The sequence below is a fragment of the Opisthocomus hoazin genome, chromosome 9 (assembly GCF_030867145.1).
Source record: "Opisthocomus hoazin isolate bOpiHoa1 chromosome 9, bOpiHoa1.hap1, whole genome shotgun sequence".
Taxonomy (NCBI): Eukaryota; Metazoa; Chordata; class Aves; order Opisthocomiformes; family Opisthocomidae; genus Opisthocomus; species Opisthocomus hoazin.
The window spans coordinates 32,312,569-32,332,349 of record NC_134422.1 but is presented as its reverse complement, the minus strand read 5'-3'; the positions used below and the strand labels follow the sequence as shown (position 1 = coordinate 32,332,349).

The following is a 19,781-nucleotide window of genomic DNA, read 5'->3' as shown; positions in this document are numbered from 1 at the left end:
CCTAGTACCTAACTAATTTTTCATCTCTGCTTTTCAGTGTGTCAGCCAAAAGAAATAAGTTAATTAGCAAATGTCTCCTGGCCAGGAAAAGTAGACAACAGGTGGGAAATCATGAACAACCAGTATGCTTGGGATATAGTTGGTCACGCAAAACAAGAGACATATGTAATATTTGTACTCATTCTCTAATTACAGAATGGTTCATTCAAAGTCATAGACTACCCCAAGAAATAGTATGACTTATCCTATTATTCATATAGTTGCTGCACAACTGTACCTGGGATACAACTAGAAAAATAAGCATTTCGTATGGCCACCTTTTAGAAAGTACTTGGCTAGGACGCTGGTGTAGTGAGTGGGATTACTGTCCTATAGAACAACTGCAGGTCGGGAAGACAGACTCCACAAAATTGATCCAGGAGAAGAGCTTTGGAGACACAGAGCAGAGATAAAGGAGATGTGTCCACACTGGGTTAGAGCTGATGCAAATCCATTCTCTCTCAAGACTATCCAGATTTGTTGTGCTAAAAGAGCATGGATCTTTGAAAGCTCCAAGGCTACAGCACATATCATGCGAGTGCATCTGTAGCCTCCTAGGTATGCTGCCTGCCAGCTTGTGCAGAGACAGACTGTGCCTTGCTTCATGGAGTGTGTGATATCCTGTTCCCTCATGAAAGTTTCAGGTTGCACTTGCCATAAGTGAGGCCCAATCTCTATGACCAGGTTTTGCCAGCAGCACTACGGATGAGGGAGAAAATAAATTCACTGTGTTTAGGCAGTAGGAGCAGTGCCAGCAAAGTGCTCTGGTGCAGACAGCCTTGCTGACAAAAGAGAGCTTTCACCTGCTTGGCTAATATTGTTTGACAAAGGTGGTGTTGCCCTGCCAATAGAAAGACTCTTCCTTCTGGAACAGGCTTCATCCTATCAGAGGCTCTCCCATCGTGGTCACACTGGCATTGCTATTTCTGCAGAGGGCTCCAAGAGAGATGGGCCCCAGGGAGATTTCAAGCAAATTTAAAAGCCTGGCTTCTATTTGGAACCAGGGGAAATCAGAAAAAATTGTGATACTGAGCACAATCCAGAAGCTGGGAACTGCAAAGTGGCATTAAGTACCACAGGATTACCCGTGAAACCACTAAAGTTAGCAATACCAAGTTTCGGCCCAAACTTCTACGCTGTGTTGTGGTAGGGCAAAAAAAATCCACACCTGTCTTCTCGCTGCTGATGGCTCCCAATTTTTTTGACAAACTGCACCAGATAAACATGAAAGGTTTGGAACATTTTTCTACACAGAACAAAAACACCCCTCCAGATGCAGGGAAAAAAAAGAGGAAAAAGCAATTAGTCATATACTCATACACAAAACCAGTAACACTTCCTCAGCTTCTTGGAGTTGATATTTCAGTGAAAAGTTTCTTTCCTGATTTGTTAAATTTACCTTCTTTGACTGTGTTCTCTCCATGGCTGTTTGAGTGGTCTGGCAGATCAGAGACCAGCGTGTGATGAGAGTGTGCATGCCTAGCGCTGAGGCTCTCCATCTCGGTTGCTGTGTCAGAGCTCCCCCGTCTGGTAAACTTTCCTAGGGTGAAGACAAGAAATGGATCTTTAGTTTACTCATCTGAGAGGTGCTTGGAGGCAAGAGACAGAAACTGAGGTTAGGAAATGAAGGATTGGAGTCAGCAAAAGTCAAGGCCTTCCAGGACCCAGCGAAGCAGAACCAAACTTTATAGTGAGATATCTCGCAGGGGTTCATTGACATGAAGACCAAACGCACAAAACTCTCTGCAAGGCTCTTCCCCATAAGCACATACTGATGTGGCTGATACCCACATTGTCACCCTCCAGCAGCTTCAGGAAAATAAGATTCATCAGCACTGAAAAGCTCCACGCTTTGGGGCACATTATAGCAATTTGGTTTCTTCTTCCCTTGTCCAAAAGAACAGGGATATTAGGATGGGGCAAAACATCTGTTTGTAAAGCAAAGCATCTGTTGACCATTGGATCTGAAATACATGATGTTACCAAGATGCCACAATGAAAGAACTGTAGATTAAGCCAGGACAAGAACCTGAAGCCTCTGAGATGAAAATTCAACTAACTTCCTGAGCTACTGAAGATATGGGGAAGAGGATTTGGGTACTAAGGTTGCTATTCTTGTACAAATCTACAGGTGTTTGTGTATTAACCATTGGCAAAACACATGTGAATCTTTAAGAATTCACTTGGCTAAGCTCATTGTCCTCTGTCACAAAGAGGGACATGTTTACAATGGAGAGGTTACCAAATGATGCCATCTAAAGCTGGTGAAAATAAGAAGGTTCTAGCATGGCCGTAGGCAATCATTTTGCTGCCTATTGTCTCCAAGAAAGGGTGCCAGGATGAAGATCTATGACATTAGGAGTAAGTTTGTGAAACAGAAACAATGTCTAGACACTGTTCAGTGAACTTGGAAGCTTGAAGGAGCCAATATTAGATTTAAACACTGTATCTTTGCAATATCAAGACAGTGTAAGCCTCACTATCTGAGACAATACCCTATTTATTTTGTAACCACTTGAGGAAGACTGTGACTATATTTTTCCATACCTACATGCCTAATGACCACATTTCTGCCTTTCCAGAGATTTCTCTTTAAAAGAAGATGATGCAGCCATTCCTGGAATCTATTTTAAGCTGCATATTTTAAGCAATGCTTGCTACCACTCAGGGAAAGTGTACTGAGGTGGTACAGACCCGGCCAGAGGTTGCTACAGTAGCTATTATTCCAGTAAAGATGGCAGTTTTCCGAGAAAAAGTGAGCTAAAGCAGAAATCATTCAAGGTCTGCTGTCAGCACAGTCACCACTTCTGCTAACAGGTGTGTAAAGCTGCAAACAGAGCCAAGGATATAAGGTGGCAATAGGATGGATGAAGAAATAAAGAACCTCTGTTATTCTCTGAATGTTCAGGACAGGAACGACACAGAATCTGGGGCAAACATAACAATACCTCACCTAATATGGTGGTTTGCCATCCTCCTCTCTCAATGCCACGCCTGTCCTCTCCAATCCCAGAGAAACTGCCGAATGAAAAAGTGCTGCGAGTGGGTGAGACATCCAAATGATCCTCATGGAGGAGGAAGGGCACCCCCATTCTTCGTTGTCGCTTCTTCCCAGTATGGTGGAAAGGAATTGACCCTTTGCGCTCACGCTCCCTGTCCTCTTTGCGGCTCTTAAACTGCAGGAGGAAGAGGAGCAAATATACGAGCAGGTAGGGGCTTTGAAGCATGGCAAACTACCATTTAAGGGAAAAAGATAACACAGATATGTGGCCCAAATGTAACCATCCACGCTGAGGTTTTTATCTTGGCTATTTACCCTGACAGCAACTATCTGTACTCTGAGACCATACGAGAATTTAAAGGAACTCAGTCTAGATTCGTAAAATCAACAAAACTCTGCTAAGTATCTTGGATGGCTGCAAACCAAGAGCTTCATGAGGTAAAAACATCAGAAAAACTCACTGAAGTAGCTGGAACTACAGTGAGCATCATCATTTAAAAATCAGTGCTGTTTGAGTACTGTCCTCCCATGCGGTTTCAGCAGGACAGTTACTTGTATAAAAATTGCAGTATTGTGTTTGGAATGTGCATATAAAAACCTATTTACTAACACAAAGAATCACTTCCAATGAAACGAGATGTCAATGTCGCATACGGCATGAATATATAGTCCAAGCAGAACTTCAGCGGCTACTTAGCAGGACGCTGAGGTACTGAATCATAGGTAAATTAAAGTACAATTTTCTTCCCCTCACCTTTTTGAAGATGTTCATCCCCAGGTCTGTGGAGAGATCTGGAACTGCTGGTCTACGCAAGTTGGTCAGTGAAACCTTGGAAAATGCCTCTGTGCTTAGTGATTTTTCTTCCTCATTACATTTCATTGTAAGATCCTGCAGTTCCCGAAAGAGGACAGTAAGCACAGGGAGAAGTAGAGGATAATCAGCTTAACAAAAAGAGCTACTTCCAAGAGCTGTCATAGGAGCACTGCAGAGGAAAAGGACCTTCACTTTGTTACACAAAACACATTTAAAGAAAAACAAATAAACAAACCAAGAAAATTCAGCAGGTCTTGGAATTATTGACCTTGCATAACATTTCTGTCACCACAGAAAAAAAGTACAGCATATTGTGCTCCCACAGAAAGCTTCAGCCATTGCTGTCAGTGTGGTATAGTGGTATGGAAGACTCATGTTCCGTTCTACTCTGATTCTGATCCTAGGTATGACTCTGAGTGGCTGACGAGCTTCTTGAGGCCTTGGTTTGCATTTATGAGCAACCACAATGGCTACCCTTTTTGAAGAGTTTTGTTTAAGATCTAAAAGAATATGCCCTTAACATATGCCTTTAAACATATATTTTGGAACTGAACTGCAATAAGCAGCACTGTCCCTTCAAGAGACTTGATCTGTAAAAATTTTATTTACTCACTAAAGAAACCTAAGACTTCTATGTCAGTAAGCATCCTTCACTTGTCTTAACAGTGCTCCAAGATCTGTCCATCACAGTTCTCATCGTAGTTCCTATTTGTGAAAGCCCCTACAGCTACAGCACAGAACGTCCCACGACAGAGTAAACCTTGAGACTAACGTGCTGGAAGTTCAGCAGAGGGCACTCTACTCCCCTTGCGCACCGACCAAAAACACATTACAGTTGCCTACTGCAAAGAAAAGCTTTGCTACAAAAGGTGGCACAAGCTCAGCTCCTGGCCATCTGTTCTCATTAAAGATTTGATGCCGCTTTTCATTAGATACTTGAGCAGCTAACCTGACCAAATTCCCTCAGGTTCATTTTCTTCTGCCTATATATCAGCTTGTTTCCAATGGAGATGCTCTTTATCCTCGCACCTCCCCCCCCCCCCCCCCCCCATTAGAAAGCTTGTCCTAAACAGCTGGTTCAAAAGTACCTTTTTGGTCTCAATCCAGAGATAGCCATATGCCAACTATAGATAAAGCAACTACTATGCTACAGGAAGTTTAGATTCTGGCTAGCCAGACTGTGGCCAGAAGTATGCAGTTTTGTGCACATGAAGGACCAGCAGAAGACAGTGGCAGTCTTTGCAGCTGAAGTCTTAAGCATCAGGTACCATGTTTGCAGTACTGGGGACCACACATTCTTCAGAGACTTTTCAGACTAATCAAAGACTACCCTTGAATCCTTCCTATTAATTTTATCAACATAGGACAAAGGAAACACACAACAGAAAGATTTCTCTTCACAGCTGTTTTCAGTCACATGCAGTCAAGGTATTTTGCATATATGACTAAAGATTCAGGGGAGAAGTCATATATAAAACACATCAGATGACAGAACAGGATTCAACCTAGGTTATCTCAACAATGAGGCCAGCATATATTTCATATGGCTTGGTTCTTAGCTTTTACAGCTCTCTGTTCTCTTCTAGCTGGAACACATATGAATTTATTTCATATTCATTATCTTTTGTCTGTTAGTTACTAAATTATTGGGTGGCTTATGGACACCAAATGGACAGAGTGAGGATCAGAGCCTACTGGGGTACAAGCCATGCAAACACACAGAAAGACACAGTCCCAGCTCTGAGATCCGCTTAGGGTAGGTATCAAGCAAACAACACTCAAATCAGTTAGAGAATCACATTAAATGTACAGTGTGGTTAATGAAACAAGCTCACACTCTTGTTGAAGACTGATTAAAAATGTGGCTATTCTGTGCAGTAGGCTATGTGGCAATTATGATATGCACAGGATGGATAAGAAAGCAAAATAGTTTGGGGGCTGCTACTCTAGATTTTGTTGTTTCTGTTTTCTGTTGCCTTGCTTCTCCACGACTGTATGGCTACCAGCTCATTAGCCCTTCTCTCAGCTCTGAAGATATTACACTTGAGACACTTGGCTTTATATTAGCATTGCAGCAAGCACTACAGCTGCATTGGTCTTATGCTCAATTTAAGCTTTGTCTTTTCTGCCCCTGCAACATTAGTGCAAGACTGTAGACGTTTGTGAGCCTCTGAAGGTTTCATTTCCTAGACCTGTCCTTACACTGAATTTACTGCATACAGGTGCAATGTAGGTTTTCTTTTATCACATGTTGCCAGGTCTGAAATATGTTTAGACTAAAGTCACCTTCCAGAGGAAGCTAGTATTCTTTTTATTGATGTTCCATCCAGTACCCCTTTTCCTATGCAACAAGGAGTGCTGGCATGCTGCATTGAATTCTTTCTACTTTGCTGTTTGATTTACTAAGCAATACATGGAGGATATTTTTCATGTTCTCTCCATCCCAGTTCCTTTAGCCCAAGTTTATATTTGAAATGTGACTTCAGGCACACAGAAACCAACAAGAAGTGTGAGAGTTTTTCTAAGGCTTAGGGAGATGCAGCAACTTACCCTGACAAACTGCAGAATAATACCAGAAAAATCTATTGGTCCCTGATGTGATTTGCAGGCAGCCGTTTTTGTCTTGAATCAGTTTCTGCCCGCCACTTTAAATCTATCCCGCTGACACAGAGTGCCAATATTTTCGAGAACTTATTGATCAACCTGAAATGATGACATTGCATTAGGAGTTTAAGATCTAGACCGAAGAAGCAGACTTTAACCATATCCCTGAGTCAGATGAGCTGGTGAGGTCTCAGCATAACAACCCCCTGTGTTGACAGAAGGAAATGACAAATCTTAGCCCTCTGGAGGTGGCATTCTCTTCTCTGACTAGCAGAGAGCCTTGAGTGATGAGACTCTGAATTTAAGAACAGCAGTTAAGTCCCTATGGCTAGCTGAGATGAAACAGAGTCTAGGTTTTTCTGTGTGCTGCAAAGATTTCAGTCCTAAGAGTTGTAAAGAGGAGCACGAGCTGAAACTTTTGCTGCATGGAAGACCGTTTCACCTCCTCCATCACAGCTATTCTGCATAAACTTTTTAAACAGGATTCCAATTTGATGAAGTACAGTAAAAATACACAGCACTGACACAGAGGTTACCAAAAGCAATCAAACCTAGCCCTAGAGGGAAGAATGCCCTGAACAGAATCCTCACATTAACAGCTAGAAAGTACCCAGTGGAATTGCCAAATCGATTTAACGGAAAAATGTTAGTGAAGAGCAACTGAACAAAGGAGTCTTGTGCAAGAGAAACAGCCTGGAAAAGCAAGATATAGCCAAGTGTGTGAAAGGAGAGAAGTATTTCAATGTATAGAGCAGAACCACCACAATACTAGTGCAAACATCGCCTATGGAGGACAATGCCATTGATGCTGCCACTGTGCTGAGAACCACAGACTGCACTCCCTGTTGCACTAATAGCTAAACTTGTTAATGCGCAAAATAACCAGGTTGTTATTAGTGAAGGCAAAGGGACAGTATATGCATGGAAACAGTGAACCACATCAACAGCAATATCTTTCAGTTCTCCCTCCAGGAGATTATACTAAGGAGGGTTTGCTGTACATGCACAGCAATCCTATAAAATCCTGATGCAAAGGTAGATTAAGACTGACTAGCAATTTGTATCACCTGGTCTTTATAGAGATACATCAAGCTTTTACAGGGATGAAACTGGCATCATTTTCTAGAAATGACACTAAAATATAATACAGTTTAAGCAATACTGCTGCTCCTGAGCCCTTAAAATCACAAGTAACCACCAACCCTCACAAACATCATAAGAGTGGCTATAAAATACTGAAACTCAAAAGTAACAGTACTAAGGTTTACATTGTTTATGCTTGTCTTCTGGCTTATGAGCATCTGGGCTGTACAGGAGAAAAGATATTTCATCTTTCTCCCTTATAAAATGACTAGTCAAAAACTGCCAGAGCTCTACAATATTGAAAGCAAGGATTTTAAGAAAAAACACCAAAAATTCTGAGAGTTCTGACTCAAAAAAGACATTTGACAGCAACAGTAACAGAATATAGAGCCTTTTACTTGAAGTGTGTCATAAAATTGGATGGCATAAATAGAATCTGTATTAAATTTTTTTAGGCAGTTCCATCAATTTATTAAATCAGAATTTGCTGTTAAAAGACCACGACAGGAAAAGAGTGCACAACCTAGAAGTAGCACAAATCAACAAGGAGATTAACTGAAACTGCAGCAGTACCCCCTTTTTATCCCTGCAACAACACTGAGCTACCCAAAAGAAAAAGCATATGATCTCCAACAGAAAAATCTTTACTGCACCAAGGTCAGAAGTCTGGGGTCCCTTTTGCAGCAAAACAGGGAGCAAGGCTTGATCCCTATTAGGACAGTCTGTCTACTGAGGTTTTGTTGGCAAATATAAAAGTTACACAATAAGAATAGCAGCAGGAGAAGAGGTAACGACATGGAGGGCTTTCGCATACTGCCACTGTTTGCAAAGTCTACTCCAGTATTTTAACCCAAGTGTTTGCCTGGTGTGTGTAGTGCTGTACCAAGTACAATTCCTTTTCTCTCTTTTGAGGGGTTACGCCAAAGAAGCTCAGTGAGTCCTGAGCATTACACTGTTACTCAAAGGCAGTCTGATTTCTTCTGATAACTACATCAGTATATTTTCACATTAAAAAATAATTGTATCACAGTTCACCCTAGATTAATTATCCCAAATCAACTGTCAGGCTTTCAGCAGTCACCAGCTCTGACTCTGCACCAGATTCTGTCTCAGAAAGCTTCATCGCTCTCAGGGTCTCTTTCTGAATCGATGCACATATCTGACCCTCCAGCCAGTTTAACCAACACCAAAGCTGTGCTTTTCACTAGTGCAGCTGTCACTTCCCAGCATCACCACAACAGTTGCTATTTTCTTACTGATGGCAACTGCTTACCTGAGTTTTGTGGGTATTCACCAGAGAAGGTGCAGCAGCCACCATGGAGCTGCTGCGAGGTCTTGGTAAAGGGATGATCTCTGGCTCAGGTGGTTTCTCCGGCTTTTCCTGTAGCATATGCCTCAGCCTCTGCAGGTAGTACATTAGTGACCACTGTGTGCCCTCCTCGGACCAATGTGGCTGCAGAAGGCAGCGCAGCACTGCCACATCAAAGTATGTGGCATAGCGAGACTTCTGGCATGGCGGGATCACCAAGGACACCCTGTTCCAAAAAGTAGGAGTAGGAATGTTAGTCGCCAGGCTCCTTAGTCATTCTTAGATAGCTCTCTGAATAAAGAACCACTCCACAATGATCTGTCAAGTTTGACGTTCAACTGTTCTTAAGGGTTCACTCTTGATACTACAAAGCTTTCTTTGATAGTTGGAAACCAGCTCTGTCCTAGCATACGTGCTGGTCCACTCCAAGAAGACTCCAGAGCTCTACAAAGAGGCCTAAAATTTAGCCACTTATCAAGAGCCGTAAGCCATCTGCAGAAATCACCAGGATGTGCATACAGCTATGCCTGCTTGAGCTTGCAGGGACATTTGACACCAACCCTTTGGGACTAAGGCCCTGACTGAGGAAAGCATTACAGAAGACACCTAAGTAGATATTTAGCTTTCAGCTCCCTAGAGAACTCAAGTACATGCTTTGCTACGTGTTTTCTTGGATAGGATTGCTTTCTTAAACTGTGGTCTGAAGATAAGCCTCCAGCACCTGCACTAACTGAATAACCTGTTCAGCTGGAAACAGACAACTCTTGAGCAGCTGTTGTTCAGGTGTATATGCAGTATATATTTAGGAATGGTTTACATTTGTACACATAAGGCCTTATTTAAGAAGGAGCAGGCAAGGCAGCTAAGTTAGTCAACCCTTTAAACCAATTAAATTGATTCTCATACAAGTAAAAGTTACTGTTATGGACACTGTTTTCCAATGTGTTCTAGAGAAAAGGACCATTTTTAGCCTTCGTTATCATTTTCATGCCTTTCAGGTGGTGTCATTTCCTGATGGGTTTTAGTACGGAATATCATAGGTATTGTAGAACTTAGTGCATACAAAAGCAAGATGTCTGTAGTAAACCTCAGGAATGAGACTCCAGATATCTCAGACTTCAGTGGGTCATATCTGTTTTCAGAGCCAGTCTTCTTGTAGTAAAATGCCCCAACTTTTCATTCCTTGTTTTTTACACCACTTCTCTCCCAGCGGAGTCCAATTGGCCTGATCTACCCTCTGTACAGTCACTAGCTGTTATAAGACAATCTGTCAGAAAAGAAGCAATGAAAGGGAGTGGGAGTATGAGAATCATATGGCAAAAGTAGGTGTGAAATGCTGGGGGTGGGGCAGGAACTCTGGAGATCTATTTCTTTTTGTCTGCAGAAGTACACAATTTGAATGTTTCCACTTAGTGTCTTAGAAACACACCTCCATGAACTGAGTACTTCTGTGATTTTTGGATTCTACAAAAATCAACAGCACTTCCATGAATTGTGTTCTCAGGCATTTGCGAATCATCACAAGAACATAAATATTTTTTTTTTTTAAAAAACCTTTACAAAATCAATTCTGCTAAACAACATGCAAACAGCATTGGTGGGACACCTCCATCTCCAGCTAGGTACCACCACATTCTGAACAGAGGCGTCCAAGGCCACAGTCCAGGAAAGCATTAGGGAACAAGAGGCAATACTGCCCAGAGAAACATCTAAGTGCTTAAAGTGCATGCTCCAAGTGCTTTGCTGGCTTGCTGCCCAGTGCCACAAAGCTGCCCTGTGAAGGAAGGGGTTAAAAGGGATTTTACTAGAAGTAGCATTACCTAATAGTTGCTGTGCATTTAAAAAAAAAAACTGATAGTGCTCATCTATTGTGTATATTAACTGAAGCAGAGAGTCTTGCATCTCCATACAAAGGGGTTAGTTCCTGATAGGGGCTGGGAGTCGCCTAGAACCGGTTAAGACCAACACTGCTGTATGGATGGGAGCCAGAAGAGAACTGAGTTTGCGCAGAAACAAAGGTCAATCAGCGAACACCGTGATGAAGAGGATGAGCCTTCATCTTGGGACCCCCGACGACCACCACTAGGAGGCACTGTGCAAGCGCAGCTGGGAGGAGTCTATGGAAATTACTTGGAACTGATTTTAATATGGAAATTACTTCTTGGAACTGATTTTAATATGAAGCAGGGATAGGTTATGCATAGGTATAGGTGTATTGGTAAATCTAATGCATATGTAATACTTGATTGTATAAGTTGAAGAGACAAGTTGCTGCTGGGTGCACACGACTTCGGTAGGGCTATCCCACCACCCCGTGCCGCCTGGCACCAAATAAACATACCTACTTTACAATCTTACAGATTGTGGAGTCTGCTTTCCGCATGTCACCCTGTGTATCCAAGGCAGTTATAGGACTGGCAAAGGAGAAAGAAGTGTGCAGTGAACATTGACACTGCTTGGAATACCATGTGAACCCTGCTCCATATTACATGCTTGGAAACAGGGAGCAGGTGGCAAGGCTGGGCTTAGAGCAATGCGTGCATTTAGAACTCAAACCTGCAGGAGCTGGTTTGCTGCCAGCCCCACAGGCCAATGTTGAAAGCACTTGGTGACTGCAGACCAGCCTGTTAGTGTCAGCATATGTCACTATATGCAATCTATAGATTCAAAGCTTCTAGCCTAGTGCTGTATTCAAGGTAAAAATGTTACAAATCTGACGACTTTAAAATAAGCTGTTATAAAAACCTGAAACACTGAATTAGGAAAGAGAAAATAGTGATAAATGGAAATATGCTATAAAGATTTCCCCATAAACCCACAGAGCCGCTTTTGTCACAGTCAAGATTGTGTCACATACATGAAGCCTGCAAAAAAAGTAAGGACAGCTGGGATACCCAAAGCATCCCAGCAAAGGAGATAAAGCCCATCATCTCAGTAGCAAATGTAAGGGATGATGCATTGCTCCTTGGTCACTCTGCAGCACCCAGATCACTGTCTGAGTCTAAACGGTCTTTCATGCTCCCCTGTATGCAGCATCGGCAAACCTGAGGCATAACACAGCTTGGAGCAAGGCATGTTCTCCTTACGAAATACTTGTCACTAAAGTCCTTCCTGCAAAGTCTATTTCCCAGGCAGTGTGTTCAAGACAGTAGCTGGATTAAGGGTTATGGCTTTATTTGCTTCAATGTTAAACTGTATCATCTGTAAACGGAGAATTTCACTGAGTGGAGCAGGGATAATTAGCTATATCAGAGGAATAAGCCATTAGCTCAAGCAGTGTTGGCGGAACCAGAAATTAAACTCTGTGCTTCATTTAGAAGGAAACCTAGTGTTTATTATAATCAGCTTTTGGTTGCCTGTGGCTGCAGGGAGAGTGGAAAGGCAGCCTTCCTTCAACCCCTGCCCAGGGACAAAGGAATACTGCCGCTGCTTGTAAGTAAACAACATTTGTTCCCCAGTTGTCTGTTGCTCGGCAACCAAAGCTCCCTGTACAGTTTTAACCTATCGATGAGTCCTGCAAATGAGGAGACAAAATGATGCTCTCTTCAAAGCCTGTCTGAAGCTTCATCCCCATAGCAACCACCAGACCCAGCTTGACAAATTGATCACCTGATGCTGTCTTCTTGAAAGGCTGCTTATTTCTTTATGGTTGTGTGCTCTCTGAGCAGTAGCGTTCACACACAGAAAGGCAGTTCTGTCCCCAGCTTCAGTTTAACTGGCTCACATTAATACAAATTAAATAAAGACACAGAATTGACAGCAGGCTTGATACAAAATCCCAAGGGAAGCCTCCTGATGGGATCAGAAGCCTAGAGAATAGCTTTGCCCTTTCCACTACTGAAAGGGTGTATCAAACTCCTTTTTGAGAAATCAGAGCCGTTCCTAGATTATATTCAGAAATCCACTCCATCCCACATTTCTTCTGTCTCTGTAATGAAGTAATTTCTTAAAACACTGCAGTGTTTTGGATATGACATTTCCCAAAAGACACAAGCAAGAGGAACAAAATTTTCAGGAGTAAGTGACATTCCTAGACCCACAGAGAACTAAAAATATAGCTAGGCTTCCCTCCCTCTCCACCCCCTGAAAACACTCATCAGCTTCATTTACTTTATGACACTACTGAGTGTCCAGCACTACTGAAAAACTGGTTCTATCTTTAGCTGCCCAAATCTAGATTAAAAGAAGTTAATTTATTAGAGCCATGCTGAAAAACCATGGCCTGAACTCTGCATTACAAGCTGGGGATATGCTTACATGGCTGTGCTTCTTTGTCAATCTGTTCCTTTGGGCCAGCATTCCAAAGCAAGCTAATCAGCACGATGCAGAGAAGGCATAATGAAGGCAATGGAGAAAGGCTTGCAAAAATCCTTTGCTAAAGGCAAAGAAAATTTGCTCAGAGGAAGCCAGAAAAGATACCCGCTGCCTGAGGCTGAATCTAACTAAGGAGGGGTCAAACCTGCACGTTATCTTTTAGTGTCTTTAATCTTAAGAAACCAACATACTAGAAAAAGACCAAAGAAACTGCCCCAACAGGCCAGTTAGAGATTTCTCCAATGAAAATGGCATTGAATATCAAGTGTCACCACCTTCTTCATGACCTAGAACTGTGATTTGTTGAATTAAGAGTTTAAGATAAACATCCAGCACCCTTGGTGTTTTCAGACAACAGCAGATTCAAGATAAAGGACTTCTGTGACCTCCACCATTGAGTCACATCAGTCTAACTTTCTGCTATAGGGGTTTGTACCTGGGATGTGTGGTACCTCTCTCCTGAGAGGTCTGGGAGGATACGCTTCCATCCAAGGAATTTCCACGGTGACATGCTGAAACAATGGCCTTTGAAGGTACAGAATCTGGCTGGGTTGTCTCACAGACCACCTGTAGTCCCTTTGGACAGTTTTAATAAAAGGAAATAGGTATATAAACGTACTTATCTCTCCCATATTAGTTTTCTCATTGCAATTTGTGCTTAGACATGACTATTATTTATACCATAATACAACGGTAATACCACGGAGAAACTGATCATGCCTAGGGCTTCTCAGTAGCAAGCATTGTACAGGAAAAGGGTAAAACAGGGCTCTTGCCCAAGAAAATACATAAGATCAGGCATAAGGCCAAGGAGATCCTGACAAGTACACTCAATACCCTTTGGTTCCACTGCAGACAAGGCTGGGAGCCTTCAGAAGAACTGTGAAGAACTGTAATTTCTGGAGATGGAATACTTTGGGGTGGTAACTTCAAGTGCTGTTTCAGTATTAATTTTCCCCCTCCCTCAGCTCCTTATTCAAGCTTGTCTTACCTTAGCATAGAACTTACCTCGGTATGTCCACTGTCCAGATTAGGGGATTCACATGTCACGCTCTCATTGTTGGTGGGAGAACTTCTCTTGGCTGAGAAAAGAAGTCAAAGGAGGACATTTCAGGAACTACCTCTAATATTAAAACGTACCGACAAAAGGATAAACCAGAAAACAAAACCAAACCCAAAGCATCTCTCTGCTGCAGACTTAATGCAGACTGCATTAGCCGCAGCCATAAAAAGAAAAAATGACTGTTTTAATTTTTGCACAACTCTTTCAATTGTGTTGTCAACAACACTGTCTACTGAAAATCTCTATTTCTTTAATATTAAGTTTGAATATAAATTTTATCCTAAATCCATTTGGCATCAAATCGTGTTTTCCTGTGCATGCTAGTGCCTTTTATTTTGGAGCATTTCCTTCTCCTATTTTCACATATATTCATCTCCTTTTCTAGGTTACATCTCTAAACATGCGTTATGATTTCCAATTTGACAAATGCCTTCATCACAGGAAACATACGAATGTCATACAGAAAGTTTGATCAGCAATACTGTAGAAGAACAAGGGCATCAAAAAGACTAAGATGACAATTCTTCAAATCCTGTCACACCGCAAGCTATTCAGATGTGACTTAGTATCAGACTGATTCTGAACAAAACATTGCAAAGCTTATTCAGTAGAATTTTTTTAAATGTGTTGTTTGAAGGAAAATTTAAGTAAATTTAACTTTTTTGTCCCAATTTGAGACAACAATGCTAAGATAGCAGAATGGTGATATAAAGAACTCATTCGAATTTCTATTTCCATTCTGCTGACAACATTTTCAAAACTTAACAGGGTATTTTCATTTCAGACTTTACTCCTGAAGTTATTCTTTAGGGATTTTCTGGACACACTTCAGACCTATGGAAAAAATTCCAACAGTCAAAGAAAACTTAGGACTAATTCCTTCTGTTCGTTCCAGGGTTGAAATCCTATTTGTGAATTCCAGAAGATGAAGCAGAGGGAGGAAGCACTAGATGTCAAAGATGGTTTTAAATCATTTGAAAGACTTGAATCTTTTCAATTCTGGACTGTCCCAGGGGTCTACAAAGCCTTCAGAACAAAATATGACATCCGAAATGACTTGTCATCAGAAAAATCTGATTTAGTGAACTACATTTTCACTACTGTGAAAATTACAGTTCTGTGCTTTTGAGAATGAGCAAGCAAAGCTACAGCAATATACCCAGCAGACTTTCAATTCACTGCCTTGCAGGAATTGTGCAAAACTATTGTCTAGAAACATAAATGTAAAAAAAGTTTTTTAGAACTAGGCCAGACACAAAGGTCTGGAAGCCTAAGCACCCAACTCCAGTCTCCTTATGGCTGAAGTACAAAGGCGGAGCAAACCCCTACAGTATGCAAAAGTGAATTCACAGCGTAAGCCTTCTTTGGAGCCTCTTGAAACTACTTCGTTTAATTTCATACCATAGCAAAATTAAAATTTTAAATAGAAGGACAACCTACACTGCCAACAGTGTTCTCTTCATTGTTAATTTTTGTCTTTTGCCAGTCTGGGAAAGCCTTCCCCAGCCGTGTCAGGTGCCTGCGAGATACTGCCTTTGCCCTTCTTAGCAACTAAGGAAGATACAGTGAAACAGAGATATGAGGCTGACAGGAAATAATAATTCTACTGAAGAGTTTCTCATTTCCTGTTTGTGATTTCTCTCATCTCCTGTTTAATTCTTATGCAAATGTCAGTTGACTCTGAGGGGAAACAATCTTAAACTACTCTCAAAGGTTTGACTAGTTCCCGCAAGATTAACATACTCCTTCAAATATGATGGCTACAGTATGTAAGGCAGCATCAGGCAAAAAAAGGAAAGATTTCCCAGTTCTACGGAGCTACATTACCACTGCGAAGTCACAGACCTGTAACGATGTTCCTGATTGGTTTTACCAGGGCGTTAAAAGCAGAAACTTCAGGTTGCCTGTGTTCCCACATAGGCTGCCAAATAACAAGGCCGCTAGCCAACCGAAATGTCAGGTCAGACTCCTAGAAAGACAAACAGAGTTTGTATCACAGAAGCTCACACAAAAGAATGTTGTTTCCAGTCTAAAAGGTTTGTCATTTCTCCGAAGCACAGATCTTACAAGAGAGGAGTGATACCATGTGCAGTTCTGTGGTCAGAATACGCTAACCCAAGGGTCACTGACACTACTCAGCAGACATTAATACATTTTAAGTATAGCCATTAAAAAATAATAGGGACATCTCAATACAAAAACCTAGAATAGGCTTTTCCAAATGAAATTTCTATAGTAGTTAATGAACCCCATTTTTTCCAGGACATTAAGCTGTAAAATGAAAGGCCATTCCTGCATCAGAAAGCATCCCTTCTGACCACTCATAACTACTTCATATTTAGTATGCAATCTCAACCTTAAGATTTACACTCCGAGACTTGAGTTTCTATCCCCAAAAGAACACTAAATATTATAACATCACTTAGAAATTGAGGAAATGTGAAATGTTACAAACTACTATGAAACAGCAGTATAAAATAAAGTTATTATTATTAGCACTGTTAGTACATGACAACCTGTCAATATAGAGACATTGGTACTACTTACGCTTGTGCCATCATTGTTATACACGTGCAAGTAGCCGAAAAAATGTATAGTACACAAGTAAATCCTAGCAAGATCAAGGTGCAGGTATGCACTTACTTGACCTAAGGTCAGATCTACATTAGGAGGCACTGATGCTGGTATAGTCCAGCTATCACCCACAAGGCAAACAAACATGGTAACAGCAGTTTTGGCAGCATAATTACAGCTGTACCACCATAGAATCACAGAATCACAGAATAGTAGGGGTTGGAAGGGACCTCTGTGGGTCATCTAGTCCAACCCTCCTGCTGAAGCAGGGTCACCTACAGTAGGCTGTACAGGACCTTGTCCAGGCGGGTCTTGAATATCTCTAGAGAAGGAGACTCCACAACCTCCCTGGGCAGCCTGTTCCAGTGCTCCGTCACCCTCAGAGGGAAGAAGTTCTTCCTCATGTTCAGACGGAACTTCCTGTGCCTCAATTTGCGCCCATTGCCCCTTGTCCTGTCACTGGGCACCACTGAAAAGAGCTTGGCCCCATCCTCCTGACACCCACCCTTCAGATATTTATAAGCATTTATTAGGTCCCCTCTCAGCCTTCTCTTCTTCAGGCTGAACAAGCCCATCTCCCTCAGCCTCTCCTCGTAGGGCAGATGTTCCAGTCCCCTCACCATCCTTGTAGCCCTCCGCTGGGGTCTCTCCAGTAGCTCTTCATCTTTCTTGAACTGGGGAGCCCAGAACTGGACACAGTACTCCAGATGAGGCCTCATTAGGGCAGTGTAGAGGGGAAGGAGAACCTCCCTCGTCCTGCTGGCCACACTCTTCTTGATGCACCCCAGGATCCCATTGGCTTTCTTGGCAGCCAGGGCACACTGCTGGCTCATGATCAACCTGTCGTCCACCAGGACACCCAGGTCCCTCTCCGCAGCGCTGCACTCCAGCAGGTCCGCCCCAAGCCTGTACTGGTGCATGAGGTTGTTCCTCCCCAGGTGCAGGACCCTGCACTTGCCCTTGTTGAACCTCATCAGGTTCCTCTCTGCCCAGCTTTCCAGCCTATCCAGGTCACGCTGAATGGCAGCACAGCCTTCCAGTGTGTCTACCACACCTCCCAGTTTTGTGTCATCAGCAAACTTGCTGAGGGTACATTCTAACTCTTCATCCAGGTCGTTGATGAAGAAGTTAAACAAGACTGGGCCCAGTACTGACCCCTGGGGGACACCACTTGTTACCAGCCTCCAACTAGACTCAGAGCCACTGATGACAACCCTCTGAGTTCTGCCGTTCAGCCAGTTCTCTATCCACTTCACCGACCACTCATCCAGCCCACACTTCCTCAGCTTCCCTAGGAGGATATCATGGGAGACTGTGTCGAAAGCCTTGCTGAAGTCCAGGTAGACAACATCCACGGCTCTCCCTTCATCTACCCAGCCAGTCATGTCATCGTAGAAAGCTATTAGATTGGTCAGGCATGATTTCCCCTTGGTGAATCCATGCTGACTACTCCTGATAACCTTCTTTTCTTCCACTTGCTTGATGATGGCCTCCAGGATAAGCTGCTCCGTCACCTTTCCCGGGATGGAGGTGAGGCTGACCGGCCTGTAGTTCCCTGGGTCCTCCTTCTTGCCCTTTTTGAAGATTGGAGTGACATTGGCCTTTCTCCAGTCCTCAGGCACCTCTCCTGTCCTCCAGGACCTCTCAAAGATGATGGAGAGTGGCTCAGCAATGACACCCGCCAGCTCCCTCAGCACTCGTGGGTGCATTCCATTGGGGCCCATGGATTTGTGGACGTCCAGATCGCTTAAGCGATCCCTCACACAGTCCTCCTCGACCAAGGGAAAGTCGTCCTCTTTGTAGGCTTCTTCTCTTACCTCCGGGGCCTGAGATTCCTGAGGGCCAGTCTTAGCACTGAAGACTGAAGCAAAGAAGGCATTCAGTAGCTCTGCCTTCTCCGCATCCTCCGTCACCAGGACACCCGTCTCATTCAGCAGCGCCCCCACATTGTCCCTAGCCTTTCTTTTGCTCCTGTTGGCATAGCTCCACATGCCTCAGTGGCTGAAACCGATGATGCAGACAGGGCTAAGGGAATGGTACGAGCTGACTGCTTGTAGCTCTCCAGACCCTCTATTCCCTACTCTTCATTAGTGCTGTATCACCATAATGAGCTCACAATCTTTGTTATAAACTAAGCTTGTTTTTAATGACTATTTTTACTAAGTAGCACCTTGCAAGGCTCTTGGAAGTGGTAGCAGTAACATGTTGCGTTTTTACTTTGTACTGCTAGCTTTTAGTGACATGCCAACACTTATCTACAGCTGTGAAGTTATAGGATTACATGCGTCCCTCTCATCCCCAAACGCCTCATTTAAAAACACATTGCTAAATACACAAATCCTCTCAGAAGTTAGCAATTCCATCATTTAGGTCTGCTTGTGCAAACAGGTATCATCTTCCTTGAGCACATGCATTACTTTGGTTATCTGATCAGATAGTATTCCTCATCTGAGACCTCTACCTCTGTGAAACACAGAGGAGACAATGCTGACTTAGAGAGCCAGTTACAAGCCTCATTTAACTCACCTTTTCTGAGCTTTGCTTTCATGACAGAAGCATGCATGTTTTCATGGGCTTTTCAATTTTCATTACTATAGTATCTCAGAGATCTCAGAGATTTTCAAAGCAAATCTGAGGTATTGTTATTAATCCCATCTTGTAAATGGGAAACTACATCCCAGAAAGATTAATTAAAAAAAAAAAAAATTGGAAACCCAATATCTAATAGCCTGGGTCTACCTCCAGTTTAATTTCATTTATTCAAAGGGCAGCCCACATTTGTGTGTGTAGCACTGGGAAGAAATCAGCATTTCTTCCTGTCACGTCCCAGTAGCTTACAGAGAAAATGTGGAACTAGTAAATTGAGCAACACTGTACAGGAACTCAACAGCAGAAGTAGGGAAAGAATCTAGTTCTCCAGACCTGCATTCACCTGCCTTAAACAAAAGAATATCCTTTATCTCCTGTACTTTCTTATCCT

General features: G+C 42.6%; 1 protein-coding gene across 16 annotated transcripts in view; it reads right to left on the bottom strand.

Moving 5' to 3' along the window:
• UNC80 (unc-80 subunit of NALCN channel complex) overlaps positions 1 to 19,781 on the bottom strand; it is a 138,775-nt gene that overhangs the window by 108,280 nt on the left and 10,714 nt on the right. For 15 of the 16 annotated variants that reach the window (XM_075429995.1, XM_075430002.1, XM_075429996.1 and 12 more), the window contains 7 exons: positions 16,073 to 16,196; positions 14,173 to 14,246; positions 13,601 to 13,740; positions 8,815 to 9,076; positions 3,795 to 3,929; positions 2,993 to 3,215; positions 1,439 to 1,579 (listed from right to left, as the gene is read on the bottom strand). In XM_075429995.1, coding sequence (XP_075286110.1) covers positions 1,439 to 1,579; positions 2,993 to 3,215; positions 3,795 to 3,929; positions 8,815 to 9,076; positions 13,601 to 13,740; positions 14,173 to 14,246; positions 16,073 to 16,196 — 1,099 coding nt within the window. Of the gene's footprint in view, positions 1 to 1,438; positions 1,580 to 2,992; positions 3,216 to 3,794; positions 3,930 to 6,404; positions 6,540 to 8,814; positions 9,077 to 13,600; positions 13,741 to 14,172; positions 14,247 to 16,072; positions 16,197 to 19,781 lie in introns of those variants that run through there. The other variant, XM_075430012.1, reaches the window with a different exon arrangement.